At 40.7% G+C, this 25318-nt stretch overlaps 2 protein-coding genes across 2 annotated transcripts in view; both read right to left on the bottom strand.

Annotated features, from left to right (window-relative positions):
* Nucleotides 1-1444: 1444 nt before the first annotated feature.
* On the bottom strand, nucleotides 1445-4527 carry LOC121607237 (interleukin-1 beta-like). Its single transcript, XM_041937957.1, has 5 exons — nucleotides 4417-4527; nucleotides 3988-4218; nucleotides 3294-3458; nucleotides 2416-2555; nucleotides 1445-2150 (listed from the first exon to the last, which is right to left on the bottom strand). Exons 2-5 carry the CDS (start codon nucleotides 4205-4207, stop codon nucleotides 1929-1931), a joined length of 747 nt encoding a protein of 248 aa, XP_041793891.1. The 5' UTR covers nucleotides 4208-4218; nucleotides 4417-4527; the 3' UTR covers nucleotides 1445-1928.
* Nucleotides 4528-11041: 6514 nt separating this feature from the next.
* LOC121607236 (metal transporter CNNM4) overlaps nucleotides 11042-25318 on the bottom strand; it is a 44936-nt gene continuing 30659 nt past the window's right edge. The window contains exons 5-7 of the mRNA XM_041937956.1: nucleotides 24597-24693; nucleotides 16852-17030; nucleotides 11042-16580 (exon numbers count right to left, since the gene is read on the bottom strand). Coding sequence (XP_041793890.1) covers nucleotides 16329-16580; nucleotides 16852-17030; nucleotides 24597-24693 — 528 coding nt within the window. The 3' untranslated portion in view covers nucleotides 11042-16328. The remainder of the gene's footprint in view (nucleotides 16581-16851; nucleotides 17031-24596; nucleotides 24694-25318) is intronic.

Here is a 25318-nt window from a genome sequence, read left to right as displayed (position 1 = left end):
CATCGTTGTGAGATCTTTGTCATGTCCATGTTGTGTTTCATGTAAGTGTTTCTCGTTGTGTTGACTGTGTTACCTGTCTTTCCGGTTGTGAGTGTTCATCCTGGTGTTCTCAAGTCCCGTCTTTGTCTCTGTCATAACCCAGCCCATGTTAGAGTTTCCTTGTCCTTTACCAAGCCACAGCTCATGTGTTTCATGCCATGCCGTCGTCCATGTTAGTGTGTGTTTGTCTTTAGTCATGCCCCAGCCCTAGTGTGTTCTAGTATCGTCTTGTCTAGCCACCTCATGTTCTTTGTCAGTGTTTGTTCTGAGTTTTGTTTATTCAAAGTTTCCCTGTGTTGTCTTCATTCTCTGTGTAACCCTTTACAGTGTGTGTTTTCCCTAGTATCCTGAGTTTTGGTTTTCCTTGAGTTAAATAATTTTATTAAAATTATATCTGCGCCCTGAGTGTCTGCATCTGGGTTCACCCCTTAGCTTCCCCTTAAATTCCCACCTTCCTGACATTGACATAGATGGCTTCTCTCACTCCTCTTTCAAACCATCTGTCTTCTCTGTCCAGAATGTGCACATTTTTATCCTCAAACGCACACTCTGGGGATAAAAATGTGCCACATTCTGGACAGAGAAGACAGGTGGTTTGAAAGAGGAGTGAGAGAAGCCATCTATGTCAAGGTTGAAAACCCGTCTCTGAACAGAGAGGGAGGTCTGAGACACCACTCCCACATACAATGCTGTCCTTTCATCTCTCCCAAAGAGATTCAAAAACACTCATTTCACATGAACACTCGACATGTTTAAAAGGCAAATTGTCTTCTAAGAAATAAGCCAGGTAATGAAAGTTGAGACTTGTTTGATCACCTTGTTTAAAGTCGCAATCTGATATACACCATCAGCTGTCCTATTTGACCTTGATCATTCTGGTTTTGTCAGCATTTAGCAGTCTCAATACACAACATTCCTCTGAACAGCATTAAAAGCAGACCGCAGTCCTGTAGTCGCATTCGCTAAGGATGAGACAGAGCTCTACACAAAAAAGTGACAATTTGTATGAATGACATTGCAACAAAAATTATTGATATAAATTGTAAGTAAAACAGTGCAGTTTGGACCCTTGAGGAACACCATCTTGTATATTTGGACTTGAACACTTTGTGTTCAACAGCGCAAGTAGTTTTTGCATCATTAGTTTTTCCAACACAATCCTATGTTTACCAGCCACTGTAACGTGTTTAGGAACAGTGCAGTGCAGTGTTCTTTTAAGTGAATTTACATAAATAATTATCAATTATCAAGACCTTCACTGTGGCAGTGACAGAACTGTGTTTAAATTTCTGTCTTTAGGACTGGGCTATAGCTGAGGTGTATTGTGAAGTCATTTATCCCTGCTTGAGTTGTCATTTATTAAATTCTGAGGGGGCACATAAAACACAAATCCAAATACTAAAAGTTAGAAAGGCTTTATTGAAGATTCACAGCACATCATTTAAATAATTGTTAGTAAGCAGATTTCCAAATAAATATATATATATGTGTGTGTGTGTGTGTGTGTGTGTGTTAAGATGGTGCATAAATAGATAAATAAATTATTAGATAAAATCATTAACAGTGTCATGTCATTCAGCACAATAAATACATAGGTGCTCACCAGACAGCACAATGGTGCCATCTTGTGGTGGCACTTGACTATGTCAATACATTAAGTATTTACTTTCTGTACTTGGCACATACAGTAAATAGTCACTCTGTAAAACTTGCAGAAGTCATTATAGCAAACAGTGCTTAAAAAATGATACCTTTGTTGTTGATTTTTTTGAATAAAAAAAATCTGAAGTGCAATATATTTCACACTCTGATCAATACCAATCTTCAGAGGGTCAAACTTGACCTCCAGGGGCACATCCACATTCTGCTTTGGGTATCTTTGGCAGGTTTTAACTCTGACGCTGGATGTTGAAGGTTCTGTGGCGTCTGGCGTTCTCCAGGCACATCTCCACCGGCTTGTTGTCATCTTCTGCTGTGCTGATGTACCAGTCGCTGTAGGGGACAGACACGAGGGTGCTGACGTTCAGCCCGGTGTCGTGTTTGTAGAAGAGGAAACGCACCATGTCGCTGTCTGAGCTGATCTTCTTCAGACTTTCTTTGTCCTCCACCGTCTGAAGTGTGAAAAGATGGTTAGAAGGTTTGACTATCACACTTGGCAAAAGTAATAGCTTCTATCAAAAGTCAATTATTTCTATAAGTGTGCAGTGCATCTTCCAGATTTTAACAATTTAGATGGCCAGGCAGATCTAATTAGTTTTCCATGGGCACTGCTCTGGCTTTGAGAAATGTGGCACATGGGATTTAGTTTACCCTTTAACAGTTCTATAAAGAGTCTCCTCTTTATGTGAAATTCAGGTAATGAGTCTTGAGTTTTACCTCCAGATGCAAGGTTGGCTCATCACCTTCCTTGTGGCAAGACAGGTAGAGGTTTGTGTCCTTGATGCCCAGAACCACTGTTCGACCACTGGCGTCAACTCTGCGTGCAGGGTGCACGTAGGTCGACATGTTCAGGTGAACTGAGGAGAGGAGCAGAGGATACAGGTTCATTTTAATGAAAGCTGAAAGACAACTTCAGCCTCTGTCATCAGACAAATGCTACATTCTGTGCATTTCACTAAAGGCACATCTGAATTTATGCAACAGGTCAAAGACAAGAACAAACTTGTGATTTTTATGTTATTGTGCTGTATGCATTTGAGGTGAAAATTTGCGTTTAATATAATCAAAGCAGAAGTTTCACCAGTGCAATAATGGAAGGTAACTAAGTACATTTAGTTAAGTGCTGTAATTAAGTACAAATTTGAGGCACCTGTACTTTTCATTTAATAGTATTTTCATTTTCTGCATTCTTATGCTTCCATTTAACATTGTACTGCGTCCTTTGACAACTATAGTTACTGCATATTTTACTGATTCAGATTTTGCATACACAAATGTACAATACATTTATAAAATACAGCACTTTGTTAAAGATCAGGCTGGTAGTTCTCAGGCTTTTGACTTGTGACCTCGGTACAGCCTTAAATTGATTATGTTATGGGATATTTTCCATCCTGTACGAATGCAGTGCCAGAGGAAACACTGTACTAAATATCAAGCCAACAGTTTCCAGAAGAATTCAAACACAACCTGTCATCTCTAACTGAAAATATCTACCATGACCCAATGATTTTCCAACCATCCAGGTTTGTATAATGCTAGTGGTAGTCACTTTTTGCGACTAATAGCCCGACCTAACTGTCACATGCAATTACCTTTGCAGTTGTCAGTGCCTCCTTGCAGCAACACTGCGTGGAGCTCCATGCTGTTTGGGACCAGAACCAAGCTCCTCTTCTCACTGTCGGTCACACTGCACTGGTGCTCGGCCATCCTGCTATACTGAAGCGGTGGAGCTGAGCAGCACTTAAACACTATTTGCTCTGAGGGAAAAAGAGACACACCTTATCAGTTATGATTTTTATCTTCTTTCATCGGGAAGCAGCAAGAATTGGAACAACATCCGCAGACTTTGTTTGTTCCTGCACATCCTGAGTCTTAAAAGCCAAAAATCTGAGCACCTTGTTGTGTAATTTACTGCTGTTTTACAACAGCTGTTTTACAACTTTGTCACCACAGAGCAGATATCATGCTCATTTTAAATTATGCAACACTAAAAGTCCTGCCAAACAAACCATAAATACAGTTACACGGATCAATTACAGTAATCTCAATGTAGTAATAAAAACCCAAGTGTGTAATTAATAGGTGCAACAAAACTAACAGGAAAGTGATATGAGCCATAGGCAGTCACACACACAGATGTGGACGACTTAGATAGCAGCATTTTATATTTATATACAAATTCAATAACTTTTCAGACATGTGGCTAAATGTGGCTAACACAGAGAACAGTCCTGTAAGTGCTTTTCATGCAACAATGTTGGAATAAAGTGTTGCTTGTGTGATTACCTTCCACTATGCTGTCCAGCATGATGTTGAGCAGGCTTTCGTCTCTGAACTCAGTGCTCAGCAGTGACTCTGACCTGCTGTCCTTCAGCCTCTCCATGGCAATGATGAGGTTGACCACACGCTTCATTGTCATTGGATGATGGGTAATCTCCAGTTCCAGTCCCTTGGGCATCTTGGGGCTCCACATCTCGCTCACGTTGGATTTCATCTCGGATTCCATCTTTTTCTGTTCTGCGGAGAAGACAGAAATTTATTAGGTTTATCAATTTCTTATTTTATCTGTTTTCTTGAGTATAATTATTTTCCCTTTTACTTTCTTACATCTCTGTCTGCCACTGCACTGATTTATGACTCACTACTCTATCAACACTTGACTATAAGGCACTTACACAGAAGAAACACAAGCTCTGTCAAAGACAGTCAATTTACCTGTTACGGTCAGTTGATTAGAAGTTGTTCTAGTGAGTCTGGTTAAGTTCCCAGAAGTTGTTCTGTCTCTGTTGTTCTTCTTGTCTGTGCTGACCGGTTTTATGCACTCATCCCCCGTCATCTTCCCTCCCAGAGAGGAAGTGATCTACTGTGATGATGAAATACTGTACTTACACACTGAGGCCATACAAGCTCAGGTAATTATGTGATTATGAAACACGCAACAGTTGATGCATGGAAGCTGATAATGCCTTGTACACCATTTCATGCACTGATTATAAACATACAAATATTATAAACACAATGACATAACATTCCATATATTCTTCATATAAAACAATATTATTGTTAGCGGTCGCAGAGAGATAATTATAATCATCTGTCTTTCAGTCAAATATCATAAAAACAACTTTGAAAAACGTTCAGACTCGGTTGACACCAAACCATCCCAAAGCAAGAATAAATCCACTGAAAGAAGAATTCGTCAGATGAAGAGCCCCAATCTAAAAAGAATCTTTACTTTTCTAAGAAAGTAAAGATGTCCTTTTGCTTTCTCACAAACAGAGCCAATGTTAGATCCTCTGCACAGTTTTCTGTATATAATTGTTTCAAGGTATTTTTAACTGTCCACTAATGTGATGTGCTGTTTTTCATACAGAGTCTGGTGACCGTCAGTGTGTAAGATTCAAAGCGGAAAATTAATATTCAGCAAAATTGTTCCCTTTGTGGCATCGTTGAGACTGATTGATACAACCCTCTAAGAAGAATAGCGTACTCCCAAGAACATCCAAACAGCAGAGGCGTGCTGCACACTCTAGCTGAAAAGCATCTTGTCCGGTTGATCAGAATTAAATTCGTATATGTCATGTCAAATACATTTTTCAGTAACAACATGTGGCTGTACTGTATTAATTGCTGAGTACAAGATGAGTGAAAGTTTGGCATCAGCCACTGGGGATTCATCCAGTATTCAAACTGTAAAGGCTCTAATAATAGCTAATAATAATGATATAGTAATATGATAGTAATAACAATTTCTCGAAGCATTATGGAAGATATATTCTGATTACTCTCGGCTGGCTAAAAGTTGTTTTATCATATGATAGTTCATCAAATGAAATGATAAACTTTCTGATCTGCTCTTTCCTAATCTCTCCACATCTTTGACAAGGGCCTCTGTGATTCTTCTCATGTGAAAAAAATTCCACCAGCCATTGTAGCCTTGCTTGTTGTTAGGAGTTGCAAAACAGCGGGTGAATTTGATATTTCACCACTTCCCTATGGTGCTGTGATGCGGCAGGAGCTACGTCACAGACAGTTCTTTGGCTGCATTCGCATTCACATGGAGTGAATTTACACTGTCTGGAGGTGGACGCTCTGCAGTAATATACTATTTATGATATTATGCACTGAGTGTGTATAATATGAAAATGTCTTACCAAACTATCTCTCTTTGAAAAGTGTGTCTGAAGTCATTCTGCATGTAGAGAGACAGAGATAAGTTAGAAGGTGAACTGTCGCTAATCTTCAGTTGTGTTTTTTTATATATGGTTATTTCACATTTAATAACATTCAGTTGACTCTGAATCTTCTTTCTTGAAAAATAAGTCCTTCCAATATTGGTGTGAACCAGTAAATAAAAAAAGAACATTGGTTACAAATACCTCTGATCAGTCTGTATTGTAATTGGCCAAACATAAACAGCTAATTAAAAAAGAACATCATGTTCCTGGGCCTCCACATCACATCTGATCTCTCCTGGTCCATGAACACCTCCCGCCTGGTGAAGAAGGCACAACAAAAGCTCTTCTTCCTCAGGAAACCGAAACGGGCTGGACTCTCCTCTCGGTTGTTCGTCAATTTCTACAGGGCCACAATTGAAAGCATCCTCCGCCTTAGTGTGACAGTGTGGTACGGCCGCTGCACGGCACAGGAGAGGAAACAACTGGCACGGGTGGTTAAAACTGCACAGGGCATCAGAGCTGTCAGAGCTATCACCCCCAGCAGCCCCTCACTGGAGTGAGAGACTGTGAGAACTGTGAACCACTGCAAACCGCACTTTACACCTCCACCTGCACCTTCTGTGTACTTAACATTTGAGTACACACACAAACTTAATTAAATTATATACATTTTAGTATATTGGCACATTTCATTTTTATTGGCATTTCATTTCATTGGTGTATTTTATTGTTTACTGTTTAGATACATTTTAGTATATTTCAGCTGCTGTCAGTACATTTCACTGTGTATATTTTATTCTGTCGGTACATTTCACTGGTATATTTTATTCTGTCGGTACATTTCACTGGTATATTTTATTCTGTCGGTACATTTCACTGTGTATATTTTATTCTGTCGGTACATTTCACTGTGTATATTTTATTCTGTTGGTACATTTCACTGGTATATTTTATTGTTTATTGTTTAGTATATTGCATTTACGAATATTTTTATTGCATGTTGGTTTATATAATACGTCCGTCAGCACCTCTAAAGCTAGCACCAATTAGCACGTTTTAGCTGTTTTACGGGACTACACAATGTGTTTGGCTAGGACCAGTTGCCAGGCGACCAGCGGAGATTTCAGGAAGTTACTGATCACGGCAAAGAAATCATCCACCAAATAACCGTCTGTAAAACTGCAGCTTGTCATTTTACATTTTGGTATTTGTACAGAGTGAACAAATAAAATAGGCAAGGCAGATTTTGTTACCTTGGGACAGCAGGCTACCTGTTCCGCCCTGCTTCCAGTCTTTGTGCTAATTCATTTCGGTTTTGCTGCTACACACTATGCTATATGTGTAAAATTGTCTTGCCTTTGGGTTATGTGGAGTCCACAGCTTACTTCTGCTCTTCATAGTAAACATTTAATGTCAAAGCAATGACTGTCAAGCTTTTATTTTTAGAAATGTGTATTTCTTTATCGTCAAACTTGTGACTTGTGACAGCAAAAGCTGTAAAACCAGTAATAGTCTTCTCACAATAGAAAAGTAGTGGAAATATTTGTCTGGAGCTGAGGTGTGTGTGTGTGTGTGTGTGTGTGTCCTCACTAAATTCAATAGGAGGGTGTGTTGTAATCATGTTGTCGCTCTCTGTGTGAATCACTCCTCTAATTGCCGCTGACGTTTTCTTGCCTGTTGGCATCAGGAAATGGAGTTTTTTCAGTGTTGAAGCACCACTTTCACATCCCATTAAGAGTTTTTGTGTTTATCAAACATGAGGAAATGAGCAAAATGACACAATGGTGACAAAAAAAAAGTTAGTGAAATTAAAAAAAATCTTTGAAGTTGTGTCCTTACTGAAATGTTAAACTAAAAGTCAGAATTCAGCTCAACATAGATCCATTGTATAACAGCCTTTAAAAGCAAAAAACAGTCATTTGCTTTGATTGGACCGTTAAAAGGAGTGATGATTTTAGTTGTCTTTAATTTTATCCTGAGAGGGGGCAGGATCCAGACACCCTTTAACTTTTAACTTTTATCAGGATGAACTGCTAAGATAATGTCTCAGGCAGCAGAATACTGATAAGAGTGTAGAGGAGGAGGAGCAGACAACCTGGAGGGACAAGGCCCTACATGGCATGTACCACCGTCAGATAGAGGAGGTGGCTGATGTCAAGAAATCCTACCTGTGGCTGGAAAATGCAGGGCTGACAGACAGCACAGAGGCACTAATCATGGCAGCACAAGAGCAAGCCATAAGCACAAGCATGAGTAGATCAGACCCAAAATGCAGACTGTGCAAAGAAGACCCTGAGACAGTCCAGCACATAGTAGCAGGATGTAAGATGCTAGCTGGATCAGCATACATGGAGAGGCACAACCAAGTGGCTGGGATAGTATACAGAAACATCTGCAACCAGTATGGAATAGAAGTACCCAAATCCCAATGGGCTGAGAGAAAGTGGCTGAGAACAACAGGGCCAAGATTCTGTGGGACTTCAGCTTCCAGACTGACAAACATGGGACACGTCGGTGACAAACAACAGTGAACACAAAACTTAGATGTTACCATCTAATAACTGTAATATAGCCAACATATCTGCAAACAGACGCAGAGGAACATTGATGTAATGTAAAGTACAATTTTGGCCTCAAAACTCAAGAAAAACGTGAAAGGTGTTCTCTAGAGCCACTGTTTGGTTTGTCCTCTCTGGGCTACTGTAGAAACATGGCGGTGCAACATGTCAGACCCCATACAAGTCGGACATACTTATGTATATCATGTTCCATTTCTGCCAATAGATCCTCCCAAATCCTATTATAGATTTAAATATATCAAGGCTTCTAGTAATATCACATTTGGAAGAAAAAAAACACTTTAAAATCTGCATGCGAGTATGATGAATCTTGGCTCTAATTAAAGACTTGTAGAGTTGTAAAGAAAAGTACCGACCAGTGGTGGAAAGTAGCTTAGTACAGTTACTCAAGGATTGTACTTAATTACAATCTTAAGGTGCTTGAACTTTATTATTTTGATTGTCTGCTATTTCTTCTGCACTACATTCTAGAGAGAGATATCGTACTCTTCACTCCATTCCATTCATATGATTGGAATGATTTTGATTTTTTTACAAAAAAAAAAAAAAAAAAATTTGATCATTTTATGAAATGCAATGTATTTTTGTCAATTTAACCCCAGACTGCATAAAATCTAGTTCAATTTGCTACAATATAATACAATACAATATTAAAGTGCTTCTCACATGTTGACGCATCAGTGTCACATCTGGACTGTGGGCATTCTGCTGTCTCATGCATACTTTACATTCGGAGCTTTATGTGGATTTTACAGATACTTCCACTGAAGTCAATTATGATGCAGGGCTTTTACTTGTAAAGTGGTATCTCTCCACTGAGGTATTGCTGTCCTGAACCAGTCAGCTGTGATGAATGGTTTGGGGCAACATCACAGTAAAGCTTCCGGCCTGATGAAAACCTCAGTGTGTGTCAGCTGGGCAAGGAACTGGAGGGCGTTGGTTCTCAATCCTCGCTGAGCCCTCTGGGGGAGTTGTGGCGGACGTAATCTAATACAATAAAAACAATGTAATGAGAGACTTCCAATTAATAAAACACTCCCAGCCTCAGTCCTCTAACGGCAGGTTTCTACTCGCTCGCCCCAGTTCAACAGACAAAAGAAAGTTTCATCAGATCCGGTCTAATTAGCTACTGTGTGGTTGTAAACACTGTATCTCCTCATCCATCTTTTTTCCTCCAATGGCGTCTACTTTGCACCTGCAGGACCAGTTTGACAAAAAAATTCCCAGTGATGCAACTGGACGGGAGCAGCAGCTTTAGGATTTCTCATGTTCAAACTTCAACCCACTGCTCGAAGCTGTTGAATTTCACTTCCTCGCCCACGCACGACCCACATGTGTGTTTCCTTTAAACCTGCTGAACTGGCAGGAATAAACAACAAGCAGGCGTTTCACCGCCATGCGTCATACTCTTACTGTATGTAAGCAGTTCACGATTGACCGACTGTCAGATGATTATATACTGCTTCAAATAACTTTACACAACGAGGAAAGAGGAAAGAAAAATACGAGTTAATTCCTCATTGTAGTTACCAGGAAGAGACATGGCTATATGGCTAAGTTTCAGTGTGACAGATGACACAACATAAAGCTCTTCGAGACTAATGGGGCCTGAAGCCAACAAAACGCAGAAAAAGACAGTGAGATGATTTAAACACACAGCATCAACTGTTTAATAAAATGGTGAAGAAAAAAATATAGGGCTATGAACGTTTCAAATAGAGAGGACCTTTGTTTTGTTTTACCGTCAGTCAGTTGATAAAATAAATCTAAATTAATTTATTTTTAGTTTTCTTTGACGTACACATTTTATTTTTCATCACCTTATCTTTTCCCTCTTCTCCGAAACTACATGTTCCATTTTCCACATCAGAGGTAGAGCTTCCCTAATGCCTCCCCTGTCTCAACCGAACTGACAACGTCTCATTAAAAATAATCCTGAAGCTTGTTGCAAGTCAACAGAAACACGTCAGTTAGCGTTGTATGTGTAGAGATCAAAGTTAAAATAAATAGATAATAATAAATAAATAATAACAAAAAAAAGTGTGGTTAATTTTTTGTCTTCACTTAAAGAGTTGTGCCCAGAAAAAGATAGCATGAATTGTGTTTAACTTCGTTCAGACGCTGTGTAACTATGGTAAATATCAGTCACAATGGATTGCCAAACTTAGAAACATTCTAAATGAATATGGGATATCATATTTATGGTATGATCATGAAGATTTCCAAATTACGTTAAATTCCAGATAAACTTCAGACCAGTTCAGTAATGCATCTTCACGGCATAGTGTAGTTAGCGATGACATAAGAGTCAGCAACATTTCTACATTTTCAAATGCATGACTGCATGTTTTCAATATGTTGGGATTTGCATGTGAGACTGTTAATTTTTCCAGTAGATTTGAGAAAAATCAAGCAAAGGTTTGATGTAACCATTGCTTTAATGTGTTGGATTTACTTGTTATCAGGCATCAAAGTGCCACTTTGGGTTTTCTATGTGTAATTTTTTCCATATGCCTCTGGAGGGATCATTGTGGAACAAATAAAAGTCCTCAGAGGAAACCCAGACAATCACAAAGGTTCATAGAGAAATATATCTCAAGTTTATTAATAACTTTCTTCATCTTGAAAACTCATAAAGACAGAAATTATAAAACATTATTTACACCTTGTTTCTCTGTTGTTGTTCTTTAAGTTACAGCATGCCAGAGAGAATGAAGGACAATCACTTTATTTCTTCCCCCAACGCCAGTCGCTCCATTCGCCCTGTTCCCAAATCAAATTCCATGACGAATAAAAAAAGATTAATTTACCACAATTACTGACAGTGTTCTGAGGTACAAAAAAACAACCAGACTTGATTCACAGGCATTCACACATACGTACACACATAATCAGTCCAAACCCAGTACAATTTAAAAGAGGTGGGGTACAGAGGCACGCACACAAACAAAAACAATAATCGACAATAATCTCAGCCATCAAAATCTACAAAATGAACAAAAAAACAGTTCTTTGAAATGGGAGTGTGAGTGTGTGTGTGTGTGTGTGAGTGTGTGTGTATGTCAGAAATAATCCAGGAATGAGTCCAAAAAATAAAAAATAAAAAAAAAATAAAGAAATCCAGCACAGTCATTAAAAGATTAGCGAAGGCAACAGAACGGTGATTAAGTTTCTGTGAAAGACATGACAGCTGCATGGAAAAAAAAAACACAGTGTCACATAAATGACTCAGCGACAAATGATTATGACACCCTGGTCAGTAACAGAATTGCAACAAAACTACTGATTTCTGTCTTTTGGGAAAATACTGCCTTCCTTTGCTAAAGTGCTTCTATTTTTACTGATGGAGGAGTCTGAACTGTGAACTTTTCCTTTACTCCCAGAATGCAGAACAGCGGGAGCATTAAACGATAGAAACAGACACACTTCTCAGCGGCAGAGCTGCTGTTTGCAGAGGAGACTGGTTGAGTGTAACATCAGTGGGTGGAAAGAACGAAAGATTAATTTACGATTAATGGCCATCTACTCCCTTTCAGAAACGAATCATTTTGTCAGCATTCAACAACAACATATCCCATGATTGTGCAAGCAAGCTTGACCATTTGCGACCTTCCATGCATTTCTCAATGACCGAGGGATGAAGCGTTCCTAACATGAGCGTGATAGTAAAACAGCGGCAGGTGGTGTCTTCGTGAGCCCACAGACGTCCACAGTCTGCCTGAAACGACACACTGTTTCTCAGAGGAGAAACCAGTGTTTCCACGGACCGCACCGGGAACAAGGTAGTGCAAATGTTGGGGAACGTGTGCAGGATCACAAAAACACACTTTAAGATATAAGGCTGCTGCTGGATAACAGATTTAAGAAAAAAAAATCTGTTGGGATCGCTTTGTGAGCTAGTGCTAACAAAATAAGTTTATCTCAAAATGCTGTTGTGCTCAAGCTTTACCACCCAGGACTGTAGATGCACATTTATCTTTAGGACACACGAATATGAATATTCAACCCCGGAGAAATGTTGCTACTTTACAAAATGAGAGAAACCCTCTGAACGAAAATAAAGTGTCGCGAGTGGCTCCAGATGTTAGCTAGCTAGCTTAGCCAATGTTCCAATTTCAGATTAGCTTTACCAACTTAAGCATTTAAGCTTTAGCGACTAGTCGAGTCACATAGTAGATAATTGGTAAAACGGCGTAACTATCATGGATTCCAAAACACCAGCGTGTAGAAAGGGCGTATTTTATTTCTATTATACCAGATTTTCATCTTTGCTAGCAAGCTAACTTAGAATCAGCATCGCTTCACTCACTGACGTTTAAACTCAACCAATAATATGACTAAAAATCCACATTGTCATCATTTTAGTGTTGTGAAACTCGCATTGAAATGTGATTAGTGTAACTGTGAACATTTTCCAATTAACAAAATAAACTGAACAGTACCACAATGTATTAAACTGAGAGGCAGACGGGACACCAGACCCAAACTGAAGTGTTTTTAAGGCAGCGTGAGGCACACTGTGTTGCACCGCGGTGTGACACGAGCTCAAAGAGTCACACAGCCTACATGACAAGTAGACTGTTTCATAAACTGGATGTAATATAACACAACCTCCATGCTAACCGGCAAAGCAACCTGGAGATAAACCGTTGGCATTCTGTTGCAAAGACAACACACCAGGACAGCTCCGACCCACAATGCATCAGCCCATAAAACACGTCTAATCATTAGTGTTTAGGGCAGAAAGTGTTCGCTTCTTCTAACACGTGACATGAAGAGACAGGCTGCTTCAAAAGCTATTGACGTGTTGATATGACACAAAACCCTCAAAATGCAAACGAATTCTGAAGAGATTACAAATATTTCCATGAGCTGCAGCTGCAGAGCGGTCTGGAATTTACAGACTTAACATTAGACTGAGTGAATTTTCCTGTTCTTTTCCAAAACATTTGTGACATTGAAGCTTTCCCAATTACAAAACCCACAACGTGTCATTCCAATTCATTTGAAAGCAGAAATGAAATAATTTTGTTAAGTTTTGGTTTCAGATTCACACTGAAAAACGGAAGGAAAAGTGCTTTGTATATCTTCTATTTCTTCTTTCAGGACAGTTTTGGTTGTGTTTGACGATGCTGTTGATCTCAGGAAAGCAGCAACATTAAAGAGAAGTATCCACCAGGAAAACTCAAAAATCAGCAATTTGAGATGATCAGTGCCTTCTGAAATAGGCTGTTAAAATTATTTTTAATGTACACACTTCCCTTTAGTGTGTAACTCCTACTCCTGATGTCCTACGTTTCCCAGAATCCCTTTTCACAACATGTGGAGAGCAGATGGGACCTGCTGGATTCACCTGTGATCTATGCTCAGTAAGGGGACAAAACATGTAAGCGATATTGACAGCACAGACGAGAGAAAAAAGAGAGAGCAATGCTTACTAAAAACACAACTTTTCATGTGGCTGCATTGCATTCTGGTACATGTAGCTGTTAGTGTGGAAACCAATCTGTACGCGGATGTATCGCTATGCGACATCTTTGCAGAATTAACAAGAGTAGACAGCAGCCCTTCCTCTTTGGTTTTAAAGGGACAGTTCATCCCAAAATCAAAATTTTCTTCCCCCCCTCTTACCTGTAGTGCAGTTTAATAATCCATCCAATCATGCCCCGGTTACTCAAGATACACCATTGTTCTTGCTATGAGCAGTTTTCATGCAGGAACTATTTACTTTCAAACAAACTACTCCCACCAATTGTATCACTGCACAGAAGGAAGAGTGTATTTACTCCCCTAACCTTAGTGTAAATCCATTGTGATAGCTAACGCTACAGCTCAGCCCAGGATGACGCCAGCCTCTCCTACCTGCACGCTTCCTTCTGCGCACGTGGATAATCTTGAGTAACTGGCTCATGATTTCTGGAAAGAGGCATGTTGTTGTTGAGTTTTTCAAAGTTTTGGCGATATCTCCAGAACTCAGCAATATACAGCACAACAGGTATGAGGGTAAAAAAAAGATTTTGGGATGAACTGTCCCTTTAAAAAATCTGATGTGTCATTTACTTTTCATGTAAAAAATAAAATAAAATGTATGAAACAGCACTGTGGGTCTGCTGGAAGTCAAGTTACGAAGAATCTGTCACAAGACACAAAATGTGAGTTTGAGGAAAGATTTTCCTTCAAATCCTTCTCACAGAGTACAGTAAAATGTAACTGGAGTGTGTGCATTGTGATAATCAGAAAATATACATAACATTGTTTCGCATAAAACTGACAAAATTTGGCTGAGCGATGTGTGTTTGGCTGCACAAATACAAACAACAATAAATGTTGTCTGATTTACGAAAAGAAAACCCGAACATAACCACTAAATGCAAAGGATCACTAAACAGGTAAAATCTCACAACGAGGCAAAGTCACATTTCTTGTCCCTCCTACGTTGACAATAATATATACACACACGCGCACACATCGAACTCAATAAATAAGGTCTCCGATTTCTATAACTACTTTCTCATCAGAATGTGATCAAGCTTCCCTCTTTTGGTTTATGTTCCCACCGAGTCTGGTGATGGCCTTTTTGGTCACATACAAGCACAAACACTCACACGCACGATCCACCCTCGCTTAGAAAGTAGGAAAGGAGTCGCCACGTCTCAGCGCTCTCGAACGTCTCCCACATGACCCGAGTCATGTGAAACTGGGGGGGTTCACAGAGGGGAGGCCGTTTGAGAGCTGGGTGGCCACAGTTAACGTACCCTACACATTTAATTTAACACATTCATAACGATCATATTGATTGTCTTAATCACGATACAGACTGGCTGTCTATCGCTGCTAAATCTCTTAACAACTCTGGGATGAAGGCTCTGGGCTACTTACTGCTTCTATCAAGGAAACAAGAAGGAAAAATATATTTATATATTTATATATATCGAGTCCACCCCAAACCCTCCCCCCAACAAAAGAGTCAGTAGGAGTCTCGTGTGTCCGTCTCACACTGAATTCATCAATAAATATCTGGCTATAAATTTCTACGGAACATATATTACTTTGTTTGAACTCTGCTGACATGCTCGGGTCGTCTTTGTCTTCTAGCTGTATGGATGGCGAGGAGGGGAGGCAGGCTGCTACACATGCGGCGGGGGGGTTGGTTCGCGGCTTTGGACCACAGTTGCATGTATGTACGTCGGCGAAGAGGCCGTGGAAGGGGGAGGGGGAGGGCGGAGTCTCCCTGAGTCTTTGATTAGGGACAGTGAATTGGAAGCACACACGCACACACGCACGCACATATAAAAACACACAGAGACACACACACACACACACAGAGGAAGTAACTCGCCTCTGTTTGCCGATAACGTTGATGGGCGAGAGAGGGAGGAGCTTTCTGGTCCAGACAATCAGGTCCTTCAGATCTTTGTCATCAGTTAATACATTAAGGAGCATGTGCATGCACGCACGCGCGCACGCACGCACACACACACACACACACACACACACACACACACACACACAGAGATACAGATACAGATACTCCTTTCAGGTGATGAACTACCTTGGATGAGTGTTGTGTTGAGTCTGTTTATGATTGAAAATTGGGTGTGGCAAGTTCCCACAATATACTTTGGTATGTCTACGTGTGTGTGTGTCTGTTTGGTTAATCCTTGCATATTTATACAATATGCATGCACATGGCTTGTCTCTCTATGCCTTGCCAGCTGTGCCAAGGCATGTGTCTGCATCCCTACACTCTCTCTCTCACACACACACACACACACACACACACACACACACGTTCCTCCCCCACTCAGCATACATTCGAGCGTAGTAGTGCATGCGTGCAAACAGAGTATGGAGGGAAGGGTCGGGGGGGTCAAATGCTGTTTTCCAATTGGCTGTGGTGGTTGGCTGTGTGCGGTGAGTTCTGCTCGTTGAGGAGGAGAAGCGTCGTCTCGTCTGGACCGTTCTCCGTCGGGGTGGAGTCCGCTCCCATGTCCGTGATGGTGGTGTTGACGGGGGGAGTGGTCTGATCCAGGCGAGCCATGTTGTGGCCGCTCTCCGGGGACTGGGGCGTGCTGTCCAGACGAGACGCCATCAGGCCGTTCTGGTACTGGGCCCGTGTGATCTACAAGGAAGGAGGCGGGGAGATGAGGGTGAGATTAGAACTGATTTTTTTTGGTCGACCAGGGTAAAAGAGTAGCTTCAAATTGTGGGAAATAAGCGAGCGTTAATGCCGAATGAACTAGATAAGATCTGTGATCTTCTTTTAACTTCACTACATCAGCCATTTATATCTTTGCCTCAACCAGTCTGTCATCTACTTATTCGGGTACCACCGCTGTGCCTGGTTTCCACCCACGTTCTAACTCAGTCACGATTAAAGATGTACAACCAACCTTGACGAACTGCAGGTCGGTGAGCGCTCGGACGTAGAAGTCGGGTGTGTACTGCTGCGAGGGGATGCTGTTGTTGAGCTGGCTGTTGCTGCCGCTGATGGAGAGCGAATCTGTCCGGTCGGCTCCGCTAAGAGAGGCCGTGCGGTTCAGCCCGCTGAGGTGGGACGGCGAACGAAACTCTGCACACACACATATAGAAAAGGTTTACTGAAAGCCCCTGGTAGCAATTAAAAGACAGAACTGCGTGTTAATCTATCAGGACTGTCCTGCACACCTACATGAAATGGGAAACAGTGTTCATCACTACAGAGCGCTGCGGTGTGGGCTTTACACTACTGTTTCAAAGCCATTTGTGAATTAACAGCTCTATGATGCAAACACAGACCAATGGAAGACCTCCAGAGCACAAGATGCAGTGCAGCTTCAAATGCAAGTTAATATTAATGATATGAATTGAGATTAATTAGTGGCACGCAAGGTACGATGAATGCACAAAGTAACGACAGTAACATCTAAACCAAGTTACATTATTTGGTGAGAGAGAGAGACAGAGAGGGCTAAAAAAGGGGTTAATGTTCGGTTATTTCAAACAAACCCTTGACCATCTCAACTGTACATACCCTTCGTTTCACTTTTAAAGCAGCAAAGGAGTGCCTCTCTCACACCCAAAGGCACTGACACGGAAAAATTTCCAATCGCATGACAAGCAGTGAGTCAAATGGTGTTTGTAGGGATGCCTCATGCCAACCAAACTTCATTCACTCGCATATTCACAGGGTACCTTCAATGAATGTTGGCCAGCGGAGGACGCAAACTAACACGTGGCTCGTTAACAGAGGTAACACTGTAATCCCTCAAATACACTTCAGGTCAGGGGAGGATTGATTACTTTATCCACCATCCAAATTGGCCATTAAGTGACATGTGCAAAGAGGTGAATAAACATAAACATTGAATAAATGGGTTATCAACACACCATAATGTAGGTGAAAGCAGATATGAGTTTTTATTCATGTATTTTAAGACAATTATAAGTTCCCCTGCGGGGACCCATAAGGTCCATAAACAAATTATTAATGATAAAATACTAAGACGGTGGAAAAATATGGGTTTTAAAAGGAGAAGCTATAATTTTTGAAGAATACTGTACATTAACTCATAAAAATGTCCTTATATCCACTTACAACTATATTATAGTGTGTTATTAATGTTTATTGTTAATGTTGGATGTTTACAATGTGCTTATAAATGCTGTGTTGAAGTGTTACCATGAAGACTCAGACGTAGCCTTCCTTCATCAGGTTAGGGCAGGATTGCTTCATTTATTTTGTACGTGAGCCAAATTTACAAGTGAAAACATGTATGAAGAGGAGAGTAGTCAATGTCTAACACCTGCAGGACACCAGTATTCTGTCGAAACCCCCAGACAGCTGCTGCTATGACATGTTAGTGAAATGATCCAGGCACAAGGGAGGGCAGAGTCATTTTTTTCATTATCAATTAATCTGCAAACTATTTTCTTGATTAATCATTTGGTTTATAACGTGCCACAAAATACTGATCACAACATGCTAAGGTGGCATATTCAAATCGCTCATTTTGTCTGAGCAACAGGTCAAAAGCCAAAGAGACTCAGCTTTTCTAATGGCACAAAACAAAGAGAAGCAGAACATACTCCCGATTAAGGAGCCATGAGTAGCAAGTGTTTGCCTTTTTTGCCTGAAAAGCGTCTCAAACCATTACTCAAAAATCAGAAAAGTTCATTTTCCGTCCACTGACTGATGGATTAGCTGACTCATCATTTCGGCTTCAGTTGTCTAACTGTAATCTTAAAAAGTATGCTGTCTCTGGGTCTAAGTCTGTTACTGTAGGACTCTTAGTCATCCAGTTTTTTGGTAATAGTAGAGTAGACTTCCAGTGGCGAGTTATTTTCCACCTCTGCTCCAACATACTGAAACTACGATGACTAACATTCGTGGGCGTCATCCAGATGACAGTTTAGTTTTTATTTTAACATGCTGATTTCGTCCAGACGATACTGGCCAGTGTGCCACACACACACACACACACACAAACGTCACACGCATGCTCTTTACCAGCTGTGCATTATTACCAGTAGGTGTGAGTCTTCCAGCAGGGGGCCTCAGTGAGTCATAGGAAACTGTTTTACCTGGACATGTCAACTGCATTAGCATTCGAGGAATTAAACTAGCTGGTTAATCCTGGATGGCTACGGCTAATGATCTAGTTAGTGGTTAGGTTTCATTCAGTCACACGTCACAATCTTTATTACGTTGGTATAGAAGACAGTGACTTTTAAGATCCAGTAGGCAGCTTTTCTTTATTTCGCTCCACTCCAAAAATTCATCTACAGCTTAAAAACCATTGCTACCCACCTCTCTCAGTACTTCCTCAGCGTTTTCAGCTACGGTTGGATTTGAGGGCTTTTAGCATTCATGGTCCTTGTTATGTGATGAAAACTTTCACAAGATGAGATTTGTTTACTTTGCTGTTCAAAAGCGTGAAGCAGGACTCCAATATATTCCACTTTTTCCCGCTTCAGTCACATTATTACCCAACGCAACTGATGTAGCCAAAAGTTTAATACTAACAGATATTTACATACAGTACATGCTCCAGTTTTTGCCCGAAAAAGGACAATAATCCTACGAAGCTCTTAAAATGGCTCATGAAAATTAATATTTTACTAGTATTGATGTTTACATGCAGCCATGCATACTCCGATTAACGTAATGGTGTGTGTCAGAGAGGTATGTATGTATGTATGTATGAGGTATGCCAATAACATGAAGATTTCAGCGTTTTGAACTTCTTCCTCTTGTGTTAAACGTACAGAAGAGTGACCTACTGGATCTTCAAGACCTTTAAAAGTCAGTGATCCCTTTAAAGCAAACCTCTACTTGTCACCTGGTGCTCGCAGAGTGAGTTAGTGCTTTTAAAATTTAAGTGGACGAGTGATGGACCCCAATTCCAAATAACAATCCTCAGCCCGACTCTAATCCCACATCTCATAATGAAAAGACAAATATAGATTTTCATTCATAATTACAGGCAGGAGTACTACAAGAGTCTGTATTGGGATTACTTTTGGAACTGGGCATTTGTGAATAAGTAAAGGAAAGATATTGGCTGCAGACTTGATGAGTTTTTTGTTGTAAAAGACTACAATCTATTTCAGCAGTTAATGCCCTTTAGTCTTTCAAACTAGTGTTGACGGTACAGCACAAAAGTGAGGGATAGGACAACATTAACCAAAAAATAAATAAAAAAATAGATCCTAGGCTGCATCTCAGTAGCTCCACATTCTGTCCTTCATCCCTTTTATGGACATTTAGCAGTTAAAGGGACCTCACACCTAAATACAGATGTAAAACAAACAGGAAGAAACCATGTGAAGCTATTAGGATGCATCCAAAGCTGACGTTGCAAAGAGCGGACAGCTTAACCGCTCGGGGGGGGGTGAGGCTTCTTGTGATGTTGTCCTATCCTTCTCCATTTTATCTGAGAGGTGCCATGTGATCATTTTCTGTCCCCAAGTGCCCTGCTGCCACTTTAAGAGGAGTGCTGACATTTTGGCAGATGTGCTCTTTGATCAACCTTCTTACTTTGCAACAACCCGAACAGAACAGAAATGTTCACTTCTTCCACGGACTTGAATCTTCTGAGTCTCGTCAACCTGTCTCACATCTTCATCGCTCTCTCTTGTCACTGAATTCCTACCCTCCTCATCTCATTCATGACTTTACAAACACTACTGGGCCTCTGACGTCTGCAAACACATTTGTGGCTCGTAATTTTTCAAAGAGCAATTTTTTATTCAGCTCTTTTACACCGTTGTGCACATTAAGCATGTACTGCAAAACGTGATAAACGCAATCACTGTTGAGCGTTACTGAATACACAGAGGTGAAACTACTTCCAAGCTGTGTACACTTGGTAATCAAATGTGACAAGATCAAGCTGTCAGACTACAAAGGAGCAGTCTAGGAGTGTATGGATCTCTAGCAGGAGTGATGTGATTCATATAATGTGAATGCATTAGAGACAAACAGTAGAAAGTCTGGACGGTGGACAGAAACGTCACCTCTGTGAATTACAACTAGAATTCAAACGATACTGTTATTTGAAGGCAGACACAATATTAATATTGAGAGTTTAAAAACATATTGCCAATATTTCTTTAACATCAACGCAAAACATACACCAAGACACTCTAATTTGTTATATTTGGTTATTATGATCAAGATATTATGTGCTAGGGCTGCAACTAATGATTGTTTTCTTCATTAATCTGCACTAATCTACTCAATTAATCTGTAAATTGTCAGAAGATTGTTCATCACAAGTTCCCACAGCCCGAGGTGTCGGCGTCAGATCACCTGTCTTGTCTCAAAACCCAAAGATATTCAATTTACTGTCACAGACGACTAAGAAAATAATTTCTGAAGTTGAAACCAGAGAATTTCCGGTCTGAATTTGCATTAAAAAAATACTTAAACGATTGCTATCTTATCATAATTGTTACACATCACCTTTCTGTCAGTCAACTGATGGACTAATCGATTAATCGGCAGCTGCAATCTGGACTGAATGTGACATTTTACAGCTGAAAAATGAATTTGTCAGTATTCTCTTTAAATGACTTTATATCATAAGATATCTTTGGCATCTCTGTACTGCAGCTTGATGTCAGTTACTGGCTAACTAACATCAAGCTGCATTGTTTTTATTATCAAATTGAAATTTTCAACTTTGTAACTTGTGCTGCCACTTGGCCAGGACACCCTGGAAAAGAGATTTTTAATCTCAATGGGCCAATTTTCCTGGTAAAATAAAGGTTTAATCAAAAAATAAAAATAGAATATACATGACAATCTGATAAGCAATAATATTACATTCAAAAATAAAACTACCTCCCTTATGGAAAAAACAAATGCCTTCTGCTAGAGCAGGGGTTCTTAAACTGGGAATGGCGCCCCCTGGAGCAGAGGGCTGTGAATGAGCAGGGGAACATTATGGAGTGAAACTAAGCTGAATGAAAATCACTTATGTAGGGAAAATATGATATATGATGCTAACATGGATTCTTTTTCAACAGTTACTCTCCCCTGCATTATTAAAGGCAGATGATTGGCTTCTGAGGGGGGGGCATGTCAGAAAAACTTTGAGAAGCACCCCACTAGAGTCCGAGCAGGCAAACCTCTTCGTGACAAAGAAGATTTAAATTCATGCCGCACAGTAACACGAATGCTGACCTACACCTACACGTGTTTGCTTGGAATAGACTGACTTACCACCTCCTCGCCGCCTCCTACTCGCCAGCTCTGCAAAACTCACGCAAATGAAATGTTGACTCAAGAAAACCAGGTGTGAATCAGGTCATTTTGGTTGAACAAAGAGCTTATTTGCCAAAAAGCAGCTGCTATCTTGTCACTCTTTGCTGTCCTTAAAGGGTAAATCTACAGTGAATCACACAGGCAAGGCAACTGGTGGTCACACTGCCACCTGTGGGTTTAAACATGTCGCACCATCACACTCAGTGATGTCATGGCGGGTTTGTATTTATCACTTGTTGGGGTGTTACCTAGAATCCATTGTTTCACCCCACACAGAACAATTTTCTGCTCTCTGTGACCAGGCATTAATTTACCATTCACCAGATTTGGAATGCAACATTTCAAATCAACTCTTCAAAGCCAGGCCTGCCCACCCACCCGAGCCCCGCCCATCTTTGGTGTTAGAGGACCCAGACATGCCGGAGTTTACCTGGCAACCGAGAGAAAAGAGAAAACCTCTTAAAGGAGAGGTGGCGAGGACGGGGTGCAGCCACTGAGAGGAGAGAAGGGAGTGAGGGAAGGAGAGGTGATCGATGGGACAGAGGGGAGACGGAGGGAGGGAGAGTGAGACAGTGGGTGACAGAAGATCTGCCTCCAGACTGGGTGAGGATCACGCACAACCACAGAGAAATTCTGCTCGCTCGTCACATGACACTGTTTGAGGGTGAGGATTTCAGGTGCGACGATCTTTCTCGCGACTGAGCTGCCTCTGATCGTTCAGAAGTTTTAATGAAGTGGCTGAATGAGGCAGACCCTGATGGGAGGGGAAAAGACCCTGAACCCTAATCAATGACTGCATTGGATTTCTCACAGCCTCCATGACATACATGCAAAAGTGATCAGACCCCTTTCTCTTTCTCCGTGTTTGTTTTTATGTACTAATTAGCATTCATGCTATTATTTTGAGCATCATTTTCTGTATCATTTACTATAATTTCATAAACGACCTTTCAAGCAAATGTACAAGAACTTTACCGAAATAAATCTAAAAAGCGGCAAATGCATGTTTTAAATGAATAAATATCTGATCACAGAATAACTGACTGCAAATCAGAACTTGGCTGCTAGCTTCCAGTGCTTGACAACTTGGTAAGAACACATTTGGGTCTGCACCATGAAAGTATTTTGATACCTGTTTGTGGTCAGCGCCACAGAGCGCGTCACAGAGGCTGTCAAACACATTTCTTTCCGTTTTTCCTCATGAGGACACACCCCGCAGGATAAAACTAACTGTCCAAAGAGGAGCTGGAGGAGATTTGGAAGGAAAGGGAGGAACGGTCGATAGAGACGTGAATGGAAAGATGAACTGGACAGTGGACAGCAGACAGACAAGTGGACAGCTGAATGTCAACAACGGACGCAACAAACACAAAATGCAGCAAAATGGGCCGAGAGAGAAAAAAGATCAAAAAATTGACTTTATGTGTGTGTGTGTGTGTGTGTGTGAGAGAGAGAGAGAGAGAGACAGAGGAGTTCAAATGTCATCAAGAAAATCCGCCTCCTCCATCCCAGTACACAAGCCCTCCAAACCTTCTTCCTGTCCTCGATAAATCCAAAGCTCCGGTTTCGATATCACACAGCTCAAAGAACACTGTGGGGTGACTTATATTATATCTCTATGTGACACCTGTGGCGGCACATGTTCACATGCAGGTCATGGAGGTCGACCTCAAGACGGAGGGTGAACGACGGCACGTTGGAGAAGCATGTTAAATCTGAGCATTCAAAAACACAGATCAGATACATAAAGTATATCAAAATAAGCTGATCAGTTAGCGCCGTCCCTGTCAATTAAACAAATAAACCAAAAAAAAAAAAAAGGCTGTCTGTAATTTGCTGACCAGCTTCACACCGATCACCAGATAGGGCTGAAGTCTCTCCAGTGCCTCTCTGTGTTTAACAAGTGTTTAATCTGCAGCTGCTCCATCAGCTTTATACATATTGATGAGTGGCAGCCATGATGGTGAATTGATGTTACTCTTACTGAAATCCTAAAATGCTAAGCTGTAAAAAAAGCAAGTGACAGTGCAGCTACATTAACATCAGGATGTGCTCTCATGCTTGCGGAAGACATGGTGTTCTGGTACATTTTGAATAAAAATCCTTCCCATTTGGTGAGTGAGAGCATGTGTTGCCTCTTTTATTACTTGAAATTTTTTGGGGGAAGTTATAATACGTTCTTCCTCATATTATTAACTAAATATTTTAATGTCTGCTTCACTTTCACAAAGAATAAGCTGTGCACTCTAACATTTCGCCACTGGGTGGCAGTAGAGGCACATTAAACCCAAGACCTTACACTCCAAATAGAAATGAAAACATAGTAGATTGATTAATAGTGCATGAGTAATTTGAAGAGGAGAGGAGAGGGGGAGGTTTTGGACTCACCCAGCGTGGGGGCACTGAGCGCCATCACACCATAGAATGAGAAAGGTCCGGTCTCAAACTTCATGTTCTCGTTGCCGGCCTCCACCTCCACTCGACCCTGAAAAAAGACAACAGAAGCAAGTGTGGATGACGGGTGAGAAATTAGAGCTGTGACAGTAACAACAACCTCCACCTGTCACAGGTGGGATTTACCCTGCAAACTGCAGCTCATCATTTCTGTGTGTTCGTACCAACACAGCGCCACAACACACACAGTGACAGTGAAGCAGCTAGTTTTCTCACTGTGAGTCAGTGCGTGGATGATGATTTCAGTATTATTAAAATTCAGAATACTCTATAATTGCCAACCACAATTGAATCAAAAAAGGGACTGCAGATGCTTTTGTACTTTATATATCCTTTAAAATTGGCATTGTGTTAAAATATTTAGATTTAGTGTTACTCCTGGACTGTTACTATTTCTGAATACGAATGGCCACTGAAACATCATGTGACACACAAAAAAATTCCACTTAAAGTCATGTGAATGAAATATTTGGGCAGCTTATCAACTCCTTTATGGTCCAGAAATGGTCAAGTGATCACATAACATCCTCGCCTTCATCACAACAGAACTGGGGCTGCAATGAATGATTACTTACTTGATTAATTGCATTTACTGTCAAGATATTGTATATAAAATGTTAGAAAATGTCTGTCTGTTATAATTTCCTCAGGGATTG

Source organism: Chelmon rostratus, chromosome 5 (assembly GCF_017976325.1).
Source record: "Chelmon rostratus isolate fCheRos1 chromosome 5, fCheRos1.pri, whole genome shotgun sequence".
In the NCBI taxonomy this organism is placed as follows: Eukaryota; Metazoa; Chordata; class Actinopteri; order Chaetodontiformes; family Chaetodontidae; genus Chelmon; species Chelmon rostratus.
The sequence above is the reverse complement of the archived record's forward strand: the minus strand, read 5'-3'. Positions and strand labels throughout refer to the sequence as shown.